The 18,401-nt window shown below is 44.2% G+C and overlaps 1 protein-coding gene across 3 annotated transcripts in view; it reads left to right on the top strand.

Moving 5' to 3' along the window:
- LOC144062957 (contactin-associated protein-like 4) overlaps positions 1 to 18,401 on the top strand; it is a 118,104-nt gene that overhangs the window by 20,281 nt on the left and 79,422 nt on the right. For all 3 annotated transcript variants that reach the window (XM_077584788.1, XM_077584787.1, XM_077584789.1), the window contains one exon: positions 13,514 to 13,707. In XM_077584788.1, coding sequence (XP_077440914.1) covers positions 13,514 to 13,707 — 194 coding nt within the window. The remainder of the gene's footprint in view (positions 1 to 13,513; positions 13,708 to 18,401) is intronic.

Here is an 18,401-nt window from a genome sequence, read left to right as displayed (position 1 = left end):
CATGGCATATTCCATGGGCTTCAGAAATTAGAATTTTTAATTGTTTCTGTGATGGGATATATTTACCTTTTCTTCGCCATATACCTTCCCCATCCTGTTCAGCACCTCTTGAAATCCAAACACTCTTTTCCTCCGGACTGGCTTTCTGTTGCCACAGTTTGATTGTTTCAGAAGTTATTACTTATCCGTCTCCCAATTCACCTTCGCTCACCATCAATTGAAGTGTTGTGTTGTAGCCCGCTGCCTGTTTTGCGGCCTTGTCTGTGGAATCATTTCCTACTGAGACAAAATCATTATTTTTTGAATGTCCCTTGCATTTTATCACAGCTACTGGCGTCAGCAAGGCGTCTTTCAAATCAAAAATGTCTTGATGGTGTTTGATAGGTGTCCCTGAAGCAGTCATGAAGTCATTTCTTTGCCATTCTTTAATACTACATGTGCATACGTGGAGTCAGTGTATATGTTCACAATCTTATCTTTTGCTAATTTCAATGCAGTTGTCACAGCCTGCTCGTTGAGCTGACTGAGGCCCTGTAAGTCTCTCTGCCACTTTTAGGTCAAAGGTTGTTCCAGTCATCTGTGTTACAGCAAAACCTGATTGTAGTCCTTTATTACCCTTGAAACACCATCTGTGAATAACGTCAAGTCTGGGTCGTTTAATGGGATGTCATAAAGATCTTTTCTCAGTGAATTATCTTCTAGAATTCGCTTAGTGCAGCAGTGAGGTTGTCCCTCTAGCATGCCGTCTGCCATATTAATCCCCTCGTGTATAAACAATATGTGAGGTTGTGTCAAGACAGATTCAATCATTCTCTGTCGTCCCCCTGTCATAGTAAATGCTTGGCTGGTTACGTACTGCACTGTACTATGTGATGTACGTACTGTCAACGGATGATGTAAAACGATATGAGATGTTTTTTTTAAGCGCGCAAGTGCTGAAGCAAAAGCTGCGCACACATGGTGACGCTGTTCATATTTTTCAAGAGGTGTTGATGCATAAAGACAAACATGTCTATTACCATTCTCCCTCTTTTGAAAAAGAACAGCCGACACGCTCGATGACTTCTCAGAAACATCAAGGAAAAACATCTTAGTGTAATCAGGAACGACAAGAGCCGCGGCTGATGACAAAAAACGTTTTAGCATAACAAAAGAGGTCTCAGCATCATGAGTCCAATCAAGAACATGTGACAGGTTTCTCATTCCTTTTTCATTCACTAACTGTCTGAGAGAACGAGTCAGTTCCGCAAAATCTGGAATATGATGTCTGGAATAATTGCACAAGCCCAAAAAAAACAACATTTGTTTCACATTTGTCGGTTTGGGATGGTGCAAGATGTCATCTTTGTGTGACGGAGAAATACCTGTTCCATACTTTGAAATAAGCCTTCCCAAAAAAGACACCTGAGGTCGGGCAATTTGGAGTTTGTCCTTGGAGCACTTCAGGCCCACCGAAGCCAGGTGGCTCAAAAGGAGCTGTGTAGCTTGAAGGCAGGACTCCTCAGACGGTGCAGCTAGCAGTAGATCATCCACATACTGCACCAACAGAACATCAGTAGGAAGTTGTATTGGTGACAGCAGCTGTCGAAGGGAAGCATTAAAAACACCAGGAGATAACACAAACCCTTGTGGCAATCGGGTATATGAGTAACACTCATTATTCCATGTAAATGCACAATACTTTTGCATAGACACGTCAAGAGGGATGCAAAAAAATGCATTTACAAGATCAATGCAGGTAAAATGCGTATGCAACGGAGTAATTTGTGACAGCGCAGAATGCGGATTTGGCACCGGCAGTGCAGGTGTCAACACCTTAGCATTAATATCTCTGAGATCATGCACCATGCGAAATTTACCAGTATTTTTCTTTTCTACCGGGAGATATGGGAGTATTGTAGCTTGACTTATCAATTTTACAAAGAACCCCCGCTTTCAGCAAACCATTAATTGTCGCCGAGATGCCAAGACGTCTGTCTGGCTTCATAGGGTATTGCGGCTCCCAAACGGATTCGGGTTTTACTTCAGAAGTTACTGGAGTAACTTTACACAAGCCTACATCAGTCGGGTCATCAGACCACAGTTTAGCAGGTAAGGTTTTAAGCATGTCACAAGCAAGGTCGCTGTCAGATGTCTCCCTCCCATGATGTCGATCCAAAAGTTGATTTTCTAAAACAGACATGGAAGCAAACAAATCAGATTTAATCCAATAGGCATCAAGAGATTTGGAATATAATAAATCTGGGTGTATAGAGTGTTGCCTATCAGTTGCTTTTGTGCACGCCAGGACAAATGGACCCAAATCTTTCACCGTGTGCTGGGATGAGACCATCAATGAAACATGAGGATGACATGCCAGCACAGATTCATCAGGTGGTTCCGCCATCTCATACCACTTAGATTGTTCTTCAATCAGACTTACAGAAAACGCGACTCCGGGCCTACCTGCGAACAGATCACCCACACGCAATTCCCATGTGTTGCCAACAACTGTACGGAAGGCTTCACTGTATATCTCATCACCACATCTGTCATAAAAAATAGTGCAATGCAAGCAGTCAGAAACCATATCATATGATCGGAGATTACGAACCCAAGGAGACCACTCTGTCCAAAACTTTTCAGCATCCCTCCAGCCGGCGGAATCAGTGTTAACCCTTGCCCAGTAGATGTCAGCCGGAGCGCATGTCATAGCGTATTGAGGCACCACTGGGAACTGGGGGCAGAAGTTGGAGGCAGAGACAGCAGCGCAGTAGTATGAATGTCCATCTGGGAATTGAAGCGTGAGTCCGTCCGACCCGCACTGGATCAATGGTGTAGTTTTTATGAGAAGATCCCTTCCCATAAGATTCACGGGACAGTTCGGCGCAAATACAAACTCATGTAAAAAAGTTTGTGTGAAGCATCGCGTGTTTATAGGGGCTGTGAAATTCAGAATAGTTTGTTCTCCCTTGAATCCAACCAGCGAAATGCCATTCGTGGTGAGTGTACAGTCAGACGGCAAAGTCTTAATGGTAGAGTGACGAGCTCCAGTATCCACCATAAATGACAAGGAAGTTCCTCCTACCTCCATCTCAATCATCGGTTCCTGGAGGCCTTTGGATGTGGATTCAGGGTCCAGTCATTGCGGAAACTGTCCACCAGGTGGCGGCAGGAACTGCTGATTCGGCACTGGCGGTTGTGATGACATTCGGCGTGTGGGCATGTTCTGTGAGCCACGTCCCCTCTGTGGGAAATATCCACGCCCTCTTTGTTGCCGCAGAGTTCTGCTGCGTGGCAAACGGCAGGAATACGCCCAGTGGCCAGGTTGACCACAGTTGAAGCAGTAATCTCGACCAACGAATGGAACTGACTGAAACATAACACAATCTCCCACAACATTATTAGGTAATGACATATCAGTGGAAGCCGGAAGAACAGGATTCTCCTCTTTTTTCTTTAAAGTTTGCAATTGCATAATGGCTAATTGTAATTCAGTATTCTTTTGTTTTTCAGTTTTTGATTCGATATCTTTAGCATACCTCCTCAAATGATGTTTAAGATGGGCTAACCATCTAGAATGTTCTGCTCCGGGAAAATCCGGATTTGAGTCCATGGCCTGAATAATCGTTCTAGGAAGTCCTTTCAGCACAGCTGCTCTGAAAACTTGTGAATATAGTGCAGAGTCAGTTGGCAAGTGTCCAGTTTTTAAAGAAAATTCTACAAGCGCACGATCAATAAATGTGGCAGCTTCTTCATCAATTTTTGGGGCGAACATCAAATCAGAAATAACAATTTCCGGGATTGGGAACAATTCATCAAGGACCTCAAAAAGTGTCAAATAATTATCACGTGACAGTGCTTCACCATCCATTAAAGATGGCAGTCCTGAATTAGTCATCAACACTTCAAGTTGAGAGAGAGGACAGGCGTGGTTCAAAAGCGCACGCACATCCCCCGCTGTCAAAATCTGACCTATCACCTCCCTCTGCAAAGACCTGAGCCAATTCTGCCCCCCCGCTGGTAATGGTGGAAGTCTCTGTAAAATTACGGCAATATTGGAAGGGGAATAAGGCTTATACATAGTAGCACAATTCCCGGTGGCTGGGTCCACTTTTGTCAACATAGGTGCTTGTAAACCTATTTGGGAGCTAACGGAGTAAACTGGTTTATAGGGGAAAACTCATCTCCCGCGCGTGCCAGCTCGTACGCCGGCGGAGCCGCTAGCTTAGCATCAGTATCTTTGTTCTCAAAATCACTCAACACCGCCATCCGGGCAACTTTCACAGAGCTACCCAACATTAACATTCTAGCATAAACCATGATCTGATCCACTTTCTTTAAGTTCTGTCTGACCCTTCTTCCATTTGAAGACAAAATAGACGTTTCTTTTACCTGCTTATCCAGCGCTTGCCGTTTCTTCGCACAAGCAAGTTCAACCGATTTCATCAACGAAATCAGACACACCGTAGATTGTAACGACGGCATCCATCCTTTTTTCGAACAGACGCGCATCCAATCATTCAAAAAAATCTTCAACTGACACCTCCGCCTCGCGGGCAAAACCCCTAAAGCGACCTCGGAAGCGTTTGCAACTTGTGTAACCAACAACATGGTCCGAGTATGAACCGGAAGTACATCCAGGTCAAACCACTCGGTGTCACGGTCAAAAATGTCCTCCATAATGTATATTAATTATATTCAAGTCGTATCTAATAATTATCAAGTCAGTGACGTCTCACTAATGGTATCACAATTCAACAGGTCAAATTTATTCAGCAACGTTGCACATCACTCCTCCAAAAAATAAAAATAACCACAGACGAACACAAATATCTCCGAAGTGCACGGATCTCACAAAATAAAATACACCATGGCTTCGTTAAATAATAAATATATCTAGATCTACCGATTACTTCGCAAGCGGCTAAACACAACAAAACAAAAATAAACAACAAAAACAAACATAGCCGTTCGCTTCAACCTGTCCTCTTAATGCTGTCTCAGTTCAGCAGCGCTCAATCCAACGTGACGGTACTTCCGTAAACAATGACCGTCACCACGTACGTCTAGTTCAAATGTCGTAGGAAAATCCAAAATCAAGGACTTCGCGTCCCTCCGTAACCAAAAAAACGACTTCAAACTCCACTAATACTTGTTCACTCAGATCTCATATACAATTTAGCCAATTCAGAAGACGAACACCAGCTATAGCGATCCCAAACAGACAGAATTTCTCTACGTGGATAAATGTCTCCACTTACCGTTCAATTAATATGGCGCCAGAAATTCCATCCGTCCATTAACGCCACAGCTGGAAATCGTCAAAAAATCGTCGGGGTCACCATTTTGATAGATTACTTGGATTTTGTAATCTATTACGTGTTCAAATAAATTATAAATGAGATCGATGAAGAAGTTCCTTGCAAGTTTTTTATTTTAAAAGCTTTTAAAAGACAACCTCACTAAAAATGGTGATCAGCTCCAGTGTGTGTTACATGATGAATCTGTAGTATCTTTATACAAAAGTTCTTACATTGAGACCCGCCTTCGCTCTCCTTTGAACCTTTAGCAGAGTTGTGACAAAAAAACAGGACTTCCCGACCAGAGTCTTTGATGTAGAGAGACTCTGGACCCTATCAGATTTTACGACAGGACGACCTGAGTAGCAGAAGCGCTCAGCACCTCAACATCCTCCCGATAAGTCACAGAAACTTTCAGCCCCCTCTGTTGTTCCGGGAACAGAGAGGAGACTTCAAACAGAGATGAGATCAAAGCAATCCTTATCACATCCTCTCCTACAAGTCTGGTGACTGAGTTAACATAGTAATATCTACTTCTACACAGTATAACTAAATTCAAAACAGTTAAAATATAAATTGAAACAGTTAAAATATAAATTAAAACAGTTAAATGTCAACACCTCCAATAGCTAAAGGGTAGAATTAGGGTTAGGTTTTCAGAGTCAGCTAGGGTTAGGGTTACGGTACCCTTCTTACCTAATAGTTGCTCTTCCATCTTATTCAATTATGGTCATGTTTGATAACTGGAAAAGGGTCATAGTCATGCATGATACCAACCAAACTGAGGGAAAAAAGATGCTGCATTTGACTTCAGGCATGCTTATACTGAATGAATAATAGCATCATCATTAAAAAAAATATTACATTAAAAAACACACAAAAAAAAACATTTTTAACATTTTAGAGTTAATCATATTAAGTCTATCAAATAGCTATTGTGGAAAGAAAATAAGTACATTTACTCAACATTTATATTTCAAGCATAATGTTTCATCAAAATCCTAAATATCAGATGTTTAGTATCTATTATAAACCACACCACTTCTGCTTGCTCTCTTAAGTTCAAGTGATTCTTTTATCCCTTTTATTGAAATAATGTCTAATATATATTTCCCAAGCTCAATTTGGGGTCATCAAGGTGAGGCATATTAAAGTTTCAAGATTAATGATGTTTTGTTGTCATATGCACAATAATAAAAAAAAAACGCTAGCTATGAAATTCATTATTTTATTATTATATTTTGCTTTATCCACTTATACAAAGAATATGGATGGATGATCAACTGAAAATTTTAATCTGGAAAATATAAATTTTCCAGATTAAAATTTATAGTTGATCATCCATCCATCTATTTCTATGAAAGTACTTATCCTCATCAGGATTGGGCGGAGCTGGGTCCTCTTCCAGCCAACTTTGGCTGAAAGACACATTGCAAAATGATTTGGTTGTCATCCAGTCAAAAGGCACATACAGACAAAAATTGAGACGCACAAATTCTTACGCCGAAAGCACGTGCGCCAGGCCACAAAAAATAGAGGCCATAATCATTATGTCAAACTTATCCAACAGTAAACTTAGAGATGAACGGTATGATCTTACGCTCTTTTCTCCATATTGATATCCGAAACCTCAACATTGCAGAACAAAGGGTTCAGGGAACTGAAAACGAAGCAATTTTTGGAAAAATAAGAACATCTTATGGAACTGCAGTTTTATTGATTAGAGCTCACTGTCAGTCAGTAGTCAAAATCTAGAGATGTCACTGCAGCTCTGCTTTAACAATAATTACATATTTTATGCTAACTGGTGGGACGTGAAACTGTGAGCGTGCATATGCGGGTTGAGTGCAATTTGCACAGATTCTTTGAGAGAAACAATAGCTCATTAATCATGGCTGCAGACAGGGCCTCTCACAACTTACAATGTTGCTCATCCATCCATCCATTTTCCTTTTTTTTTCTGGCGAGCTCATCCATCCATTTTCCGATCCGCTTATCCTCACGAGGGTCACGGGCATGCTGGAGCCTATCCCAGCTGGCGGGAGGCAGGGTACTCCCTGAACTGGTCACTAGCCAATCGCAGGGCACACATAGACAAACAACCATTTGCACCAACAATCACAACTACAGACAATTTGGAGTGGTCAATCGGCCTGCCATGCATATTTTTTTGGTATGTGGGAGGAAACCGGAGTACCGGAGTAAACACACGCAGTCAGACGTGCTAATCAGTGCGCCACCATGCCGCCCATAATGTTGTTCAATGCGGTAAACATGTTATGTCATGTAGGGTGAACATAATGTTTTTCTGTCTTTCTTTGTTGCAATTTTGGCTGAGCATGACTCCACACTCGCTGCAGCTTTGTTTTTTTTTTAAACATCCAAAATACCTTAAATAATGGAGGATGACCACTAATATTTTGATTATATCTAGATGTAACTGAATTATTCAGCCCTACAGAAAATATGACCAGCTATAGCAGGTGCTGTTTAAGGGGTCAACAGAGTGACATACTGTATATTGCCAACACACACACACATACTTGTACTTATATAATTGTGAGGACATCCATAGACTTAATGCATTTCCTAGCCCCTTCACCCAACCCCAACTCTCAAAAATGATTGCCTACCCCCATTCCTTACCCTAACCTCAACCATAACTCAATTCAAACCAAAACTCTAAAACCAAGTCTTGACCCTCAAAAAGAGGTCTTGAGTTGTGAGGACCGGCCAAAATGTCCTCACTTCACAAGAATGTCCTCAATCTGTTGGTTAAAGACGTATTATGGTCCTCACAATATAGTATGTACAAGTACTCTCACACACACACACACACACATACTTGTACTTAAATAATTGTGAGGACAGCCATAGACATAATGCATTTCTTACCCCCTTCACCTAACCCCAACCATGAAAAATTATTGCCTACTCCCATTCCTTACCCTAACCTCAACCATAACCCAATTCAAACCTAAATTCTAAAACCAAGTCTTGACCCTCAAAAGAGGTCTTGAGTTGTGAGGACCAGCCAAAATGTCCTCACTTCACGAAAATGCACATACACACACGTACACACACGTACACACACGATTTAAACCTACTTTGCGGTGTAATAGGCTGTTGCAGATTACATTCAAATCAACCAATCAAAATCACAACATTGTTTCTTTATATTTTTAATGTCTGAGTGATAAATAACTCAATACCAGCATTTCTTAACAACACTGTATTTATAGATGCCCAATCCCCTATTTCACAATGCAATACACTCCACAAACATTGTGGATATTCTGCAGAAAAAAAGAAAAGAAAAAAACACACACACACACACACACGAGTAATATGCGTATACATAAATGGAGTGCAAGAAAACACAGGAAATAGATTCAAAGAAGTATGTGCCACTCCACATGTGTGAAAGTCATGTTTATCATTGTCAGCTTTATCCTCAGGATATGTGAGTCTCAGTTGTCTTGTATTTCCTTTTTCCTGACCTCTGGGGAACTTTTTTTTCTCTTTTGGAGACAATGAAGTGAGCATAGTGTTTCATCCACTGTCCGGAGTACAGCTCAATCAAAGTACATGAATGATCAACCCAAGGGCATCAAAGAACACCCCAACATGTGATACAATGTCAACGAAGCACCTTTAATGAGGACCACCTTGTGTCCAAAATACACTTAAATACATTTTGAGCAATTGGGGTAAACTCAAGCCAACCTTTAAGCTGTACCTTACAAGCACACTTGATCAGTCCACAAGGCTGTCAATCAATTGAAAGAGAAATAGCAAAGAGTTGTTTTAAATAAAATCAAACACATTCTGTTGCGTTCATTTAAATGTATTGTCTATCTCAGTCTCTATTTTGGTGTCTTTGGAAGTTGCTGTCTTTCTCTAACTTCTCTACAATTCCGTCTCCAACTCAGCTGTAACAAGCAAAGGTCAAGGATGTCTGCTCTCTCTTGTTGTGCTGTCAGTGGGCTTGTCTGTTATTGAGGCACTTATTAGCTTCGGCCTTAAGCTACTCTCCTAATGAACAGGAAGTGTATGATGGACTCTGCTGCTGGTGATACTGAAGCAAGAGACGATGCCCTTTGACTAATTTGGTCTATTTTCATTTGAATCAATCACAATTTAGTTAGTTTGCAACAGAAACAAAATGGCACTTAACATTTTTAAAGGTTTAAGAACTTTCAGCAAGACATACACACAGACATGCAGACAAAACACAACTAGTACTAATAAAATCAAGAGACTGGGACATTAAATGGGAATTGAAAATAGCACTGCATTATGAAACAGTGCTTGTTTGGTATATGGGGGACATCTACAATATGTCATGGTATCGCTAACAGATGAAGGGAAAAATATTAGCAGGCTTCTTATTCAAATAGATCCATGTGTAATACCGTTTTAAAAATCAAAACATGTCAACAGTCCTTAATTATTACAATAAACCTGACGAAAGAGGCAAAATTGACATATAAGATTGTTTTTGCATTTGAGTCCAGTGCAGTGGACTCAGTACTCAGTACAGTACTAGATCCAGTTGCCACTGCTGAGTGAAAAAAAATGCTTATAACACAAAAACCTAATAGGGCTGTTTTAGGACTAATTTTCTTTGGAGTGTGTGTCTGGCTGGCTACTTCTGTTAGCTGACTCAACTATTTTTCATCTGATTGAGGCAGCAGAGCCCCCAGGTTAATAATTTATGAAAAATTCTGCCAAGTAAAAAGTGAAAGTCTGAAAAGACCAGGACAACATACAATTGTGGAGTTTTATAATAAATCTTGTTGAATGTTTGTTGTGAACATCAATATATCTGTCCGTCTCCATCTGTATGGGATCACATAACTTTTTCATAACAATATATTGGGGTCATAACTAATGATTATTTATTTAAAAATATTAATCTGTGGATTATTTTGTCAATTAATTGATGAATTGCACAGGAAAAAAAAAACATGTTGATTTCCATCCTGCATCAATTAATTACAATTCAGTAACTGGTTTGGCCCACAACATTGTCAGGGGAAAAAAACACTGCAGAAGGGATGATTAAATTATGAATAATAAAGATCGATTAATTTGATTATGGATTGATTGTTACACTTCTACAATGTATACTCCTGTTGAAAGCACATCCAACAGTAAGAGAGACTACTATAGTTTGCATGCAGTCTAGCCTTTTTTTCTCCCAGCAATTTGTTCAAATAAAAACAGCCCGGGTAAGCTAATACTTTAACGGTTTCATAATGTTATATCAGTAAAAAAGGAATGAAGAATACATAAATTGCAGCAAGTGTAAACAAACGAGCTAAAGCTAGCTGAGGTATTGCCTACTGAATATTGTGCAATCAGTTCTGCATGACACAGATGTTAGTATATAAAGCAAGGAGGCAGTTGTCAACTGGGAGCTGTAATGAATAATCCCCATTCACCTCTGATGGCAGCTGGAAGAAACAAGTGCCAGTTGTAGAAGGACTGTTCTGCATTGGGTGGAATGTGTTGGTGCATCAGGATGTTATTATGGATTTTCTACTTTACCAAGCACTCAACGTGCTTAACAACAGATCACATACTGACAGCAAATCTTGCTTGAGGACACTTTGGCACAGCTTCACAAGGAGCTAGGGATTGAACCAGGGAGTCTGATAACCCACTCTAGTAGCTAAGATGAATTCAACAGGCAAAACATACTTCCTAACACAAAAGCTGACTGACACCAGCATGCATTACACCACGGACATTTATTCCACAAGAGAATTTTCCGGGTGGGATATACCAACAAATTTTTGTTTATTTTAGAGATATACATTGTAGCAACTCCAAGTCTGTGAAATGCTACAAACACATGGAGCAGGGAACTAAATACACGCAGTAACGAGACACCTGCACAAGACACGTGGTTTGGGGAACTGATTGGGTAACACCAGGGACCGGGATGACAAGCACAGGAGGACGTGACAAAAATTGACGAGACATTGACAAAGGGAGACACACTAGGAAAACATGACCAATAAAACAAACCAAAACACAGACCATGACACATGAGACTTCGTTTCAGTGTTTTATGGTGCCTTCTGTATTTTGTGGTATTTTATTGATACTTATTTTATTTACTTATTTACTTCCCTATGTCGTTATAATTTTTTTAATATTAATTTTATTTACTTGTATACTTACCTACTTATATTAAAAAAATTCAACATTTTATTTTGTGTTATTTTCTTTCACTTGTTTCACAAGTTTCACTATAAACCATAGGTGTCAAACTCCGGTCCTGGAGGCCTGTAGTCCTGCAGGTTTTGGATGTTTCCGTTCTCCAACACAGCTGATATATGATCAGCTGTGCCTGATAACGATCCTGCTGATTGGAATTAGCTTGTGTTAGAAGAGGGAAACCTTCAAAACCTGCAGGACTCCGGCCCTCGAGGAGTTTGACACCTATGCAACTATCCACTGATACATGTGAAAAATATAAATATAGTCAAGTACTGTTGTGAAACGCAACATTTTTGCACCGTAAATTCTCCGGTTTGACACCGGCAAGTCTGTTGCTTGCTAACCAGGAAGTAGATTTGCTGATGCGCGTCTCCCCAACCCCCACTCGTCCGCCCCTCCTGATCCCGATTGTTATTGGCTAGCTTTAGCCAAACTTGAAAGGAGGTACGTAATTGGCTGGCACGCCATGCGTTACTTGACACAGAAGGCGCAAGTTACGTGACCGATAGGAAGAATAGATAGTTGGTGAGGCCTCTCAAAACAGCTTCCAACCCAGGGCGGGCACAGCTGACTGCCAGGGCGGGCACGGCCCCCCAATGCTGCCGCGTACGCACGCCATGCGCACATGACACTGTGGTGACCAAAGCCCCTATTTTGGTAGGCAAGTGCTTGATATAAAAACAGGTGCATCGTCATTTTCAGGCGTAGTCAACAATTAACAGAGGTGGGCACTTCAGTCAATCATCAATTCTCGTCAATGATGATGCCCTTCTTTCAGCGAGTGCACAATGACGCAAAACCTGGAAAAAATACACAGACTGGGCTCCAACTGAAGCAGGTTTATGTCCGTCAATCGGACTATTTTAATCATATCAACTAGGTGCTACCGGTCTAAGTATTGATTGCCAAATTATATTGTCCCGCCCTAAACAACGCCTGATTGGTCTGACCTAAAAAAGGTCGGTTGCGAACGTATCAGCAGGAGCAGTACAACATGTATTATTGTAGTATTTGTGAACAAATACGGCGAGAGTTCAGTTTGCGGGCAGGGTAACTTGTCTTCGCTTTCATTCATCTTCCACATCTTGGAATTTAGACACAACCATTAAGCGTTTTATACAATCTTTATACAATCAAGTTTACCTGCTCTACTGATGTTGTTAGAGCTTGATGCTGTTTTCACTGTCACAAATAGTTAGCCTGTTATTAAGGTAATCTCTTCCGCCTCCAATCTTCGTTACATATGTAAGTATAGAAATCTGTCTACTTCCTTTACTTTTTGGCCCTCCTCCAATATTCTCTAAGTGTTTCTTGTATTAATTCGCAGGATCTTGTACTTGTTGATATCGGCTTTCAGTCCTGTCCATTCACTACTGAAACACTACTCATCACTAGCCTGTTCTTTTTCTCCTGCATTTGCTATTTGGTTGATGACAGCAATGGTCGTCTGCGAAATCTCAGTCATCCAAGTTTTCCCATGAATTTCCATCGTATTCCATTGTCCCCGCTAAGAGTGGTCCTTCTTGTGATCCAATCTATTACTAGCTAAAAATAGGAATTCTGACATGCTGCAGCTGCTGTTTAACCCTAGTGTTTATGTGGAAGCAGTTGTTCTACCTTCATCTGACTGTGCAGTGTTTTTCTCACAAACGTTAAAAATAGTCTCCCAAAAAGTAAAAGCTAAAATCGTAGAACGTAGATGGGGATCACAAAGCAATAGAGTTCGTCTTTCCGACGAGCACCATGTAGCAACCCGGCAGAAAGCAGGAAATGTTTACTGTACTGTATATTTTACTTACTACATGTACAGAACTAATAGTGAGTGGCATTTGGCAATGTTGCCATTGACCTATGTGACAGTTATTCTTAAACCCTCTGAACTCTGCCAAATAACAAGTGCAATTCTTTCTAATCAAGCTTCCTTACTGTCTTTAACTGCCTCTTCACAACCCCTTGCTGTCTATCTCATGCGAATGTGTGATACATTTTCCTCATTGCAGGAGCTGGTGGTTGGTCTCCTCTCAACTCAGACAGACACCAGTGGCTGGAGGTGGACCTGGGGAGGAGGACACAAATCACTACTGTTGCCACTCAGGGACGTTATGGCAGCTCTGACTGGTTGACGGCCTACCTGTTGATGTTTAGCGACACAGGCCACAATTGGAAACAGCATCGTCAAGAAGACAGTTTTGGGGTAATTAGATCTCTTTATTTCACCAACTGTTTGGATTGGTAAATTCTGATCAGCTTTCATTTGTGATGAATAGCAAGACACCAATTAATTCAGGAAAAAAGAACATAAACGTGACAGTGTAAAGTGCAGTATGTTGTGACAAACTGTAAACAAGAAACATGGCTTAAAATCCTTCTTTCCTCCTTATCCTCAGTAGATTTGTAATGGATCTTTTGCTATTCACTTAATTCCATTGAATAACAAAGGGTGACATACATTTCACTCAACCAACCAATTGAATATCCCCAACGTATCTAGCTCAATGCTGTGTAAGCGTCCTAAATCATGCCAAATTTTATTGAGAGCTTACCGAATTTGGTGCTGCTTCTATTTAAAATGTAAAATTAAAATAAAATAATGGGGGTGGCATGGTGGCTGAGTTAGCATATCTGCCTCACAGTTCAGAGGTTGTTGATTCAAAACTGACTGATGACTGATGAATATAGAAATCATGGTGATTAGAGTGCGACATGAGTGAATGATTCTGAGCATCGCAAAAAAAAAAAATCAATGATTTATAATTTCAAATAATGTTCTAAAAATCCTATTAACCTTTAAAATCACATTTTCTCGTTGCTGTGTAGCTGATGGTATCTTAATAAATCTCCTTTCATCTGTGATTCTTCCTCTTGCTCATTTTACTGCTCTAACCCTCGACCTGTCTTACTGAAGGCTTGTCAGAGGGCACTCATCTCTCCAAAAATGCTGTGAAAAACTAAATGAGATGCTACTCAGAGCTATTTGGTCAACTTAATTCTGCGCTGCCCAGACAGATAAGCCCTTCAGAATGCTGAAAACGGCACTGTGATGACAATTACGCACTACCAGATAAGCAAATTTCAGCCACAGAGCAGCACATCACTTGTACTCAACAGACATCCATGCGCACATTATCAAACACTCTACTCAAGAGAAGAAGAGGCTAGAAACAAAGGTCATGAGCTTGAATAATTGTATGGCACATGGACACTATTATACTCCCCATGCATTATTTGTGTGGTCTTTTTTAATGTCAACCTGAGAGTTGACATTAGGCCATTTACAAAAACAGAAGAGGGGAGAAAATAAAGACAATATACAGTGTAAACAGGAGAGTAACCTCCGTGAGTCATCACCTTATCGTGGTGGAGGGGTTTGCGTGTCCCAATGAGCCTGGGAGCTATGTTGTCCGGGGCTTCATGCCCCTGGTAGGGCCACCCAAGGCAAACAGGTCCTAGGTGAGGGACCAGACAAAGCATGGCTCAAACGACCCCAATGATGAGTACAAACATTGGATTTTCGTTTCCCTTGCCCGGACGCGGGTCACCGGGGCCCCCCTCTGGAGCTAAGCCTGGAGGTGGGGCTCGAAGGCGAGCGTCTGGTGGCCGGGCCTATACCCATGGGGACCGGCCGGGCACAGCCCGAAAAGGCAACGTGGGTCCCCCTTCCCATGGGCTCACCACCGGTGGAAGGGGCCAAAGGGGTCGGCTGCGCAGTGAGTTGGGTGGCAGCCAAAGGCGGGGGCCTTGGCGGTCTGACCCCCGGCTACTGAAGCTAGCTCTGGGGACATGGAATGTCACCTCTCTGACAGGGAAGGAGCTCGAACTGGTGTGCGAGGCTGAGAAGTTCCGACTAGATATAGTCGGACTCACCTCCACACACGGCTTGGGTTCTGGTACCAATCCTCTCGAGAGGGGCTGGACCCTCTTCCACTCTGGAGTTGCCCACGGTGAGAGGCGCAGAGCAGGTGTGGGCATACTCATTGCCCCCCAGCTAGCCGCCTGTACGTTGGGGTTTACCCCGGTGAATGAGAGGGTAGCCTCCCTCCGCCTTCGGGTGGGGGGACGGGTCATGACTGTTGTTTGTGCTTATGCACCGAACAGCAGCTCAGAGTACCCACCCTTTCTGGAGTCCTTGGAGGGTGTGCTGGAGAGCGCACCCCCTGGAGACTCCCTCGTTCTACTGGGGGACTTCAACGCTCACGTGGGTAATGACAGTGAGACCTGGAGGGGCGTGATTGGGAGGAATGGCCCCCCCGATCGAAACCCGAGTGGTGTTTTGTTACTGGACTTCTGTGCTCGCCACGGACTGTCCATAACGAACACCATGTTCAAGCACAAGAGTGTCCATATGTGCACCTGGCACCAGGACACCCTAGGCCGTAGTTCGATGATCGACTTTGTAGTCGTGTCATCGGACTTGCGGCCGTATGTGTTGGACACTCGGGTTAAGAGAGGGGCGGAGCTGTCAACTGATCACCACCTGGTGGTGTGTTGGCTCCGATGGCGGGGTAAGATGCCGGTCCGACCAGGCAGGCCCAAACGTACTGTGAGGGTCTGCTGGGAACGTCTGGCAGAATCCCCTGTCAGAAAGAGTTTCAACGCCCATCTCCGGCAGAGCTTCTCCATTGTCCCGGGGGAGGCGGGGGACATTGAGTCCGAGTGGACCATGTTCCGCGCTTCAATTGTTGAGGCGGCCGATCGGAGCTGTGGCCGTAAGGTGGTTGGTGCCTGTCGTGGCGGCAATCCTCGAACCCGCTGGTGGACACCAGCGGTAAGGGATGCCGTCAAGCTGAAGAAGGAGTCCTATCGGGCCTTTTTGGCCTGTGGGACTCCGGAGGCTGCTGACGGGTACCGGCTGGCCAAGCGGAATGCGGCTTTGGCGGTCGCTGAGGCAAAAACTCGGGCATGGGAGGAGTTCGGTGAGGCCATGGAAAACGACTTCCGGACGGTTTCGAGGAAATTCTGGTCCACCATCCGGCGTCTCAGGAGAGGAAAGCAGTGCACCGTTAACACTGTGTATAGTGGAGACGGAGTGCTGTTGACCTCGACTCGGGACGTCGTGAACCGGTGGGGAGAGTACTTCGAAGACCTCCTCAATTCCACCAACACGCCTTCCTTTGAGGAAGCAGGGTCTGGGGACTCTGAAGTGGGCTCCCCTATCTCAGTGGTCGAAGTCGCCGAGGTGGTTGGAAAGCTTCTCGGTGGCAGGGCCTCGGGGGTGGATGAGATCCGCCCGGAGTTCCTGAAGGCTCTGGATGTTGTGGGGCTGTCGTGGTTGACACGTCTCTGCAGCATCGCGTGGACATCGGGGACGGTGCCTCTGGATTGGCAGACCGGGGTGGTGGTTCCCCTTTTTAAGAAGGGGGACCGGAGGGTGTGTTCCAACTTTAGAGGGATCACACTCCTCAGCCTCCCAGGTAAGGTCTATTCAGGGGTGCTGGAGAGGAGGGTCCGTCGGGAGGTCGAATCTCGGATCCAGGAGGAGCAGTGTGGTTTTCGTCCCGGCCGTGGAACAGTGGACCAGCTCTACACCCTCAGCAGGATCCTCGAGGGTGCGTGGGAATTCGCCCAACCAGTCCACATGTGCTTTGTGGACTTGGAGAAGGCGTTTGACCGTGTACCTCGGGGAGTTCTGTGGGGGGTGCTTCGGGAGTATGGGTTACCGAGCCCCCTGATACGGGCCATTCGGTCCCTGTACGACCGATGTCAGAGTCTGGTCCGCATTGCCGGCAGTAAGTCGAATTTGTTTCCGGTGAGGGTTGGACTCCGCCAAGGTTGCCCTTTGTCACCGATTCTGTTCATAACTTTTATGGACAGAATTTCTAGGCGTAGCCGAGGCGTTGAGGGGGTCCGGTTTGGTGGCCTCAGCATTGCATCTCTGCTTTTTGCAGATGATGTGGTGCTGTTGGCTTCTTCAAGCCGTGACCTCCAGCTCTCACTGGAGCGGTTCGCAGCCGAGTGTGAAGCGGTTGGGATGAGGATCAGCACCTCCAAATCCGAGACCATGGTCCTCAGTCGGAAAAGGGTGGAGTGCCCTCTCCGGGTCGGGGAGGAGGTCCTGCCCCAAGTGGAGGAGTTCAAGTATCTTGGGGTCTTGTTCATGAGTGAGGGTAGGTTAGAGCGGGAGATCGACAGGCGGATCGGTGCAGCGTCTGCAGTGATGCGGACGCTGTATCGGTCCGTTGTGGTGAAGAAGGAGCTGAGCCGAAAGGCGAAGCTCTCGATTTACCGGTCGATCTACGTTCCTACCCTCACCTATGGTCACGAGCTGTGGGTCGTGACCGAAAGAACAAGATCCCGGATACAAGCGGCCGAAATGAGTTTCCTCCGCAGGGTAGCCGGGCTCTCCCTTAGAGATAGGGTGAGAAGCTCGGTCATCCGAGAGGGACTCAGCGTCGAGTCGCTGCTCCTCCACGTTGAGAGGAACCAGTTGAGGTGGCTCGGGCATCTGGTTCGGATGCCTCCTGGACGCCTCCCTGGGGAGGTGTTCCGGGCATGTCCTACCGGCAGGAGGCCCCGGGGACGACCCAGGACACGCTGGAGAGACTATGTCTCTCGGCTGTCCTGGGAACGCCTTGGGGTCCCGTCGGATGAGCTGGCTGAAGTGGCTGGGGAGAGGGAAGTCTGGGCTTCCCTGCTAAAGCTGCTGCCCCCGCGACCCGACCCCGGATAAGCGGAAGAAGACGGACGGACGGACCTGAGAGTCTCATTTCACAGTTGCTAAGTGTATTTGCCATTTTAGAGACCATTATCACACTAACCAAATGGTCCCAACGGTATCTACCCTATTCTACTCTACTCTGCTCTGCTCTACTTGGCTCTACACCAAAAAGCAGTGCGTCTCCACTGCCACGGCCACCACCCGGGAGCCCCTCCTCACCTTGCCAGTGATGT

This window comes from Vanacampus margaritifer, chromosome 13 (genome assembly GCF_051991255.1).
Source record: "Vanacampus margaritifer isolate UIUO_Vmar chromosome 13, RoL_Vmar_1.0, whole genome shotgun sequence".
In the NCBI taxonomy this organism is placed as follows: domain Eukaryota; kingdom Metazoa; phylum Chordata; class Actinopteri; order Syngnathiformes; family Syngnathidae; genus Vanacampus; species Vanacampus margaritifer.
This window is presented reverse-complemented; position numbering and strand designations above follow the sequence as displayed.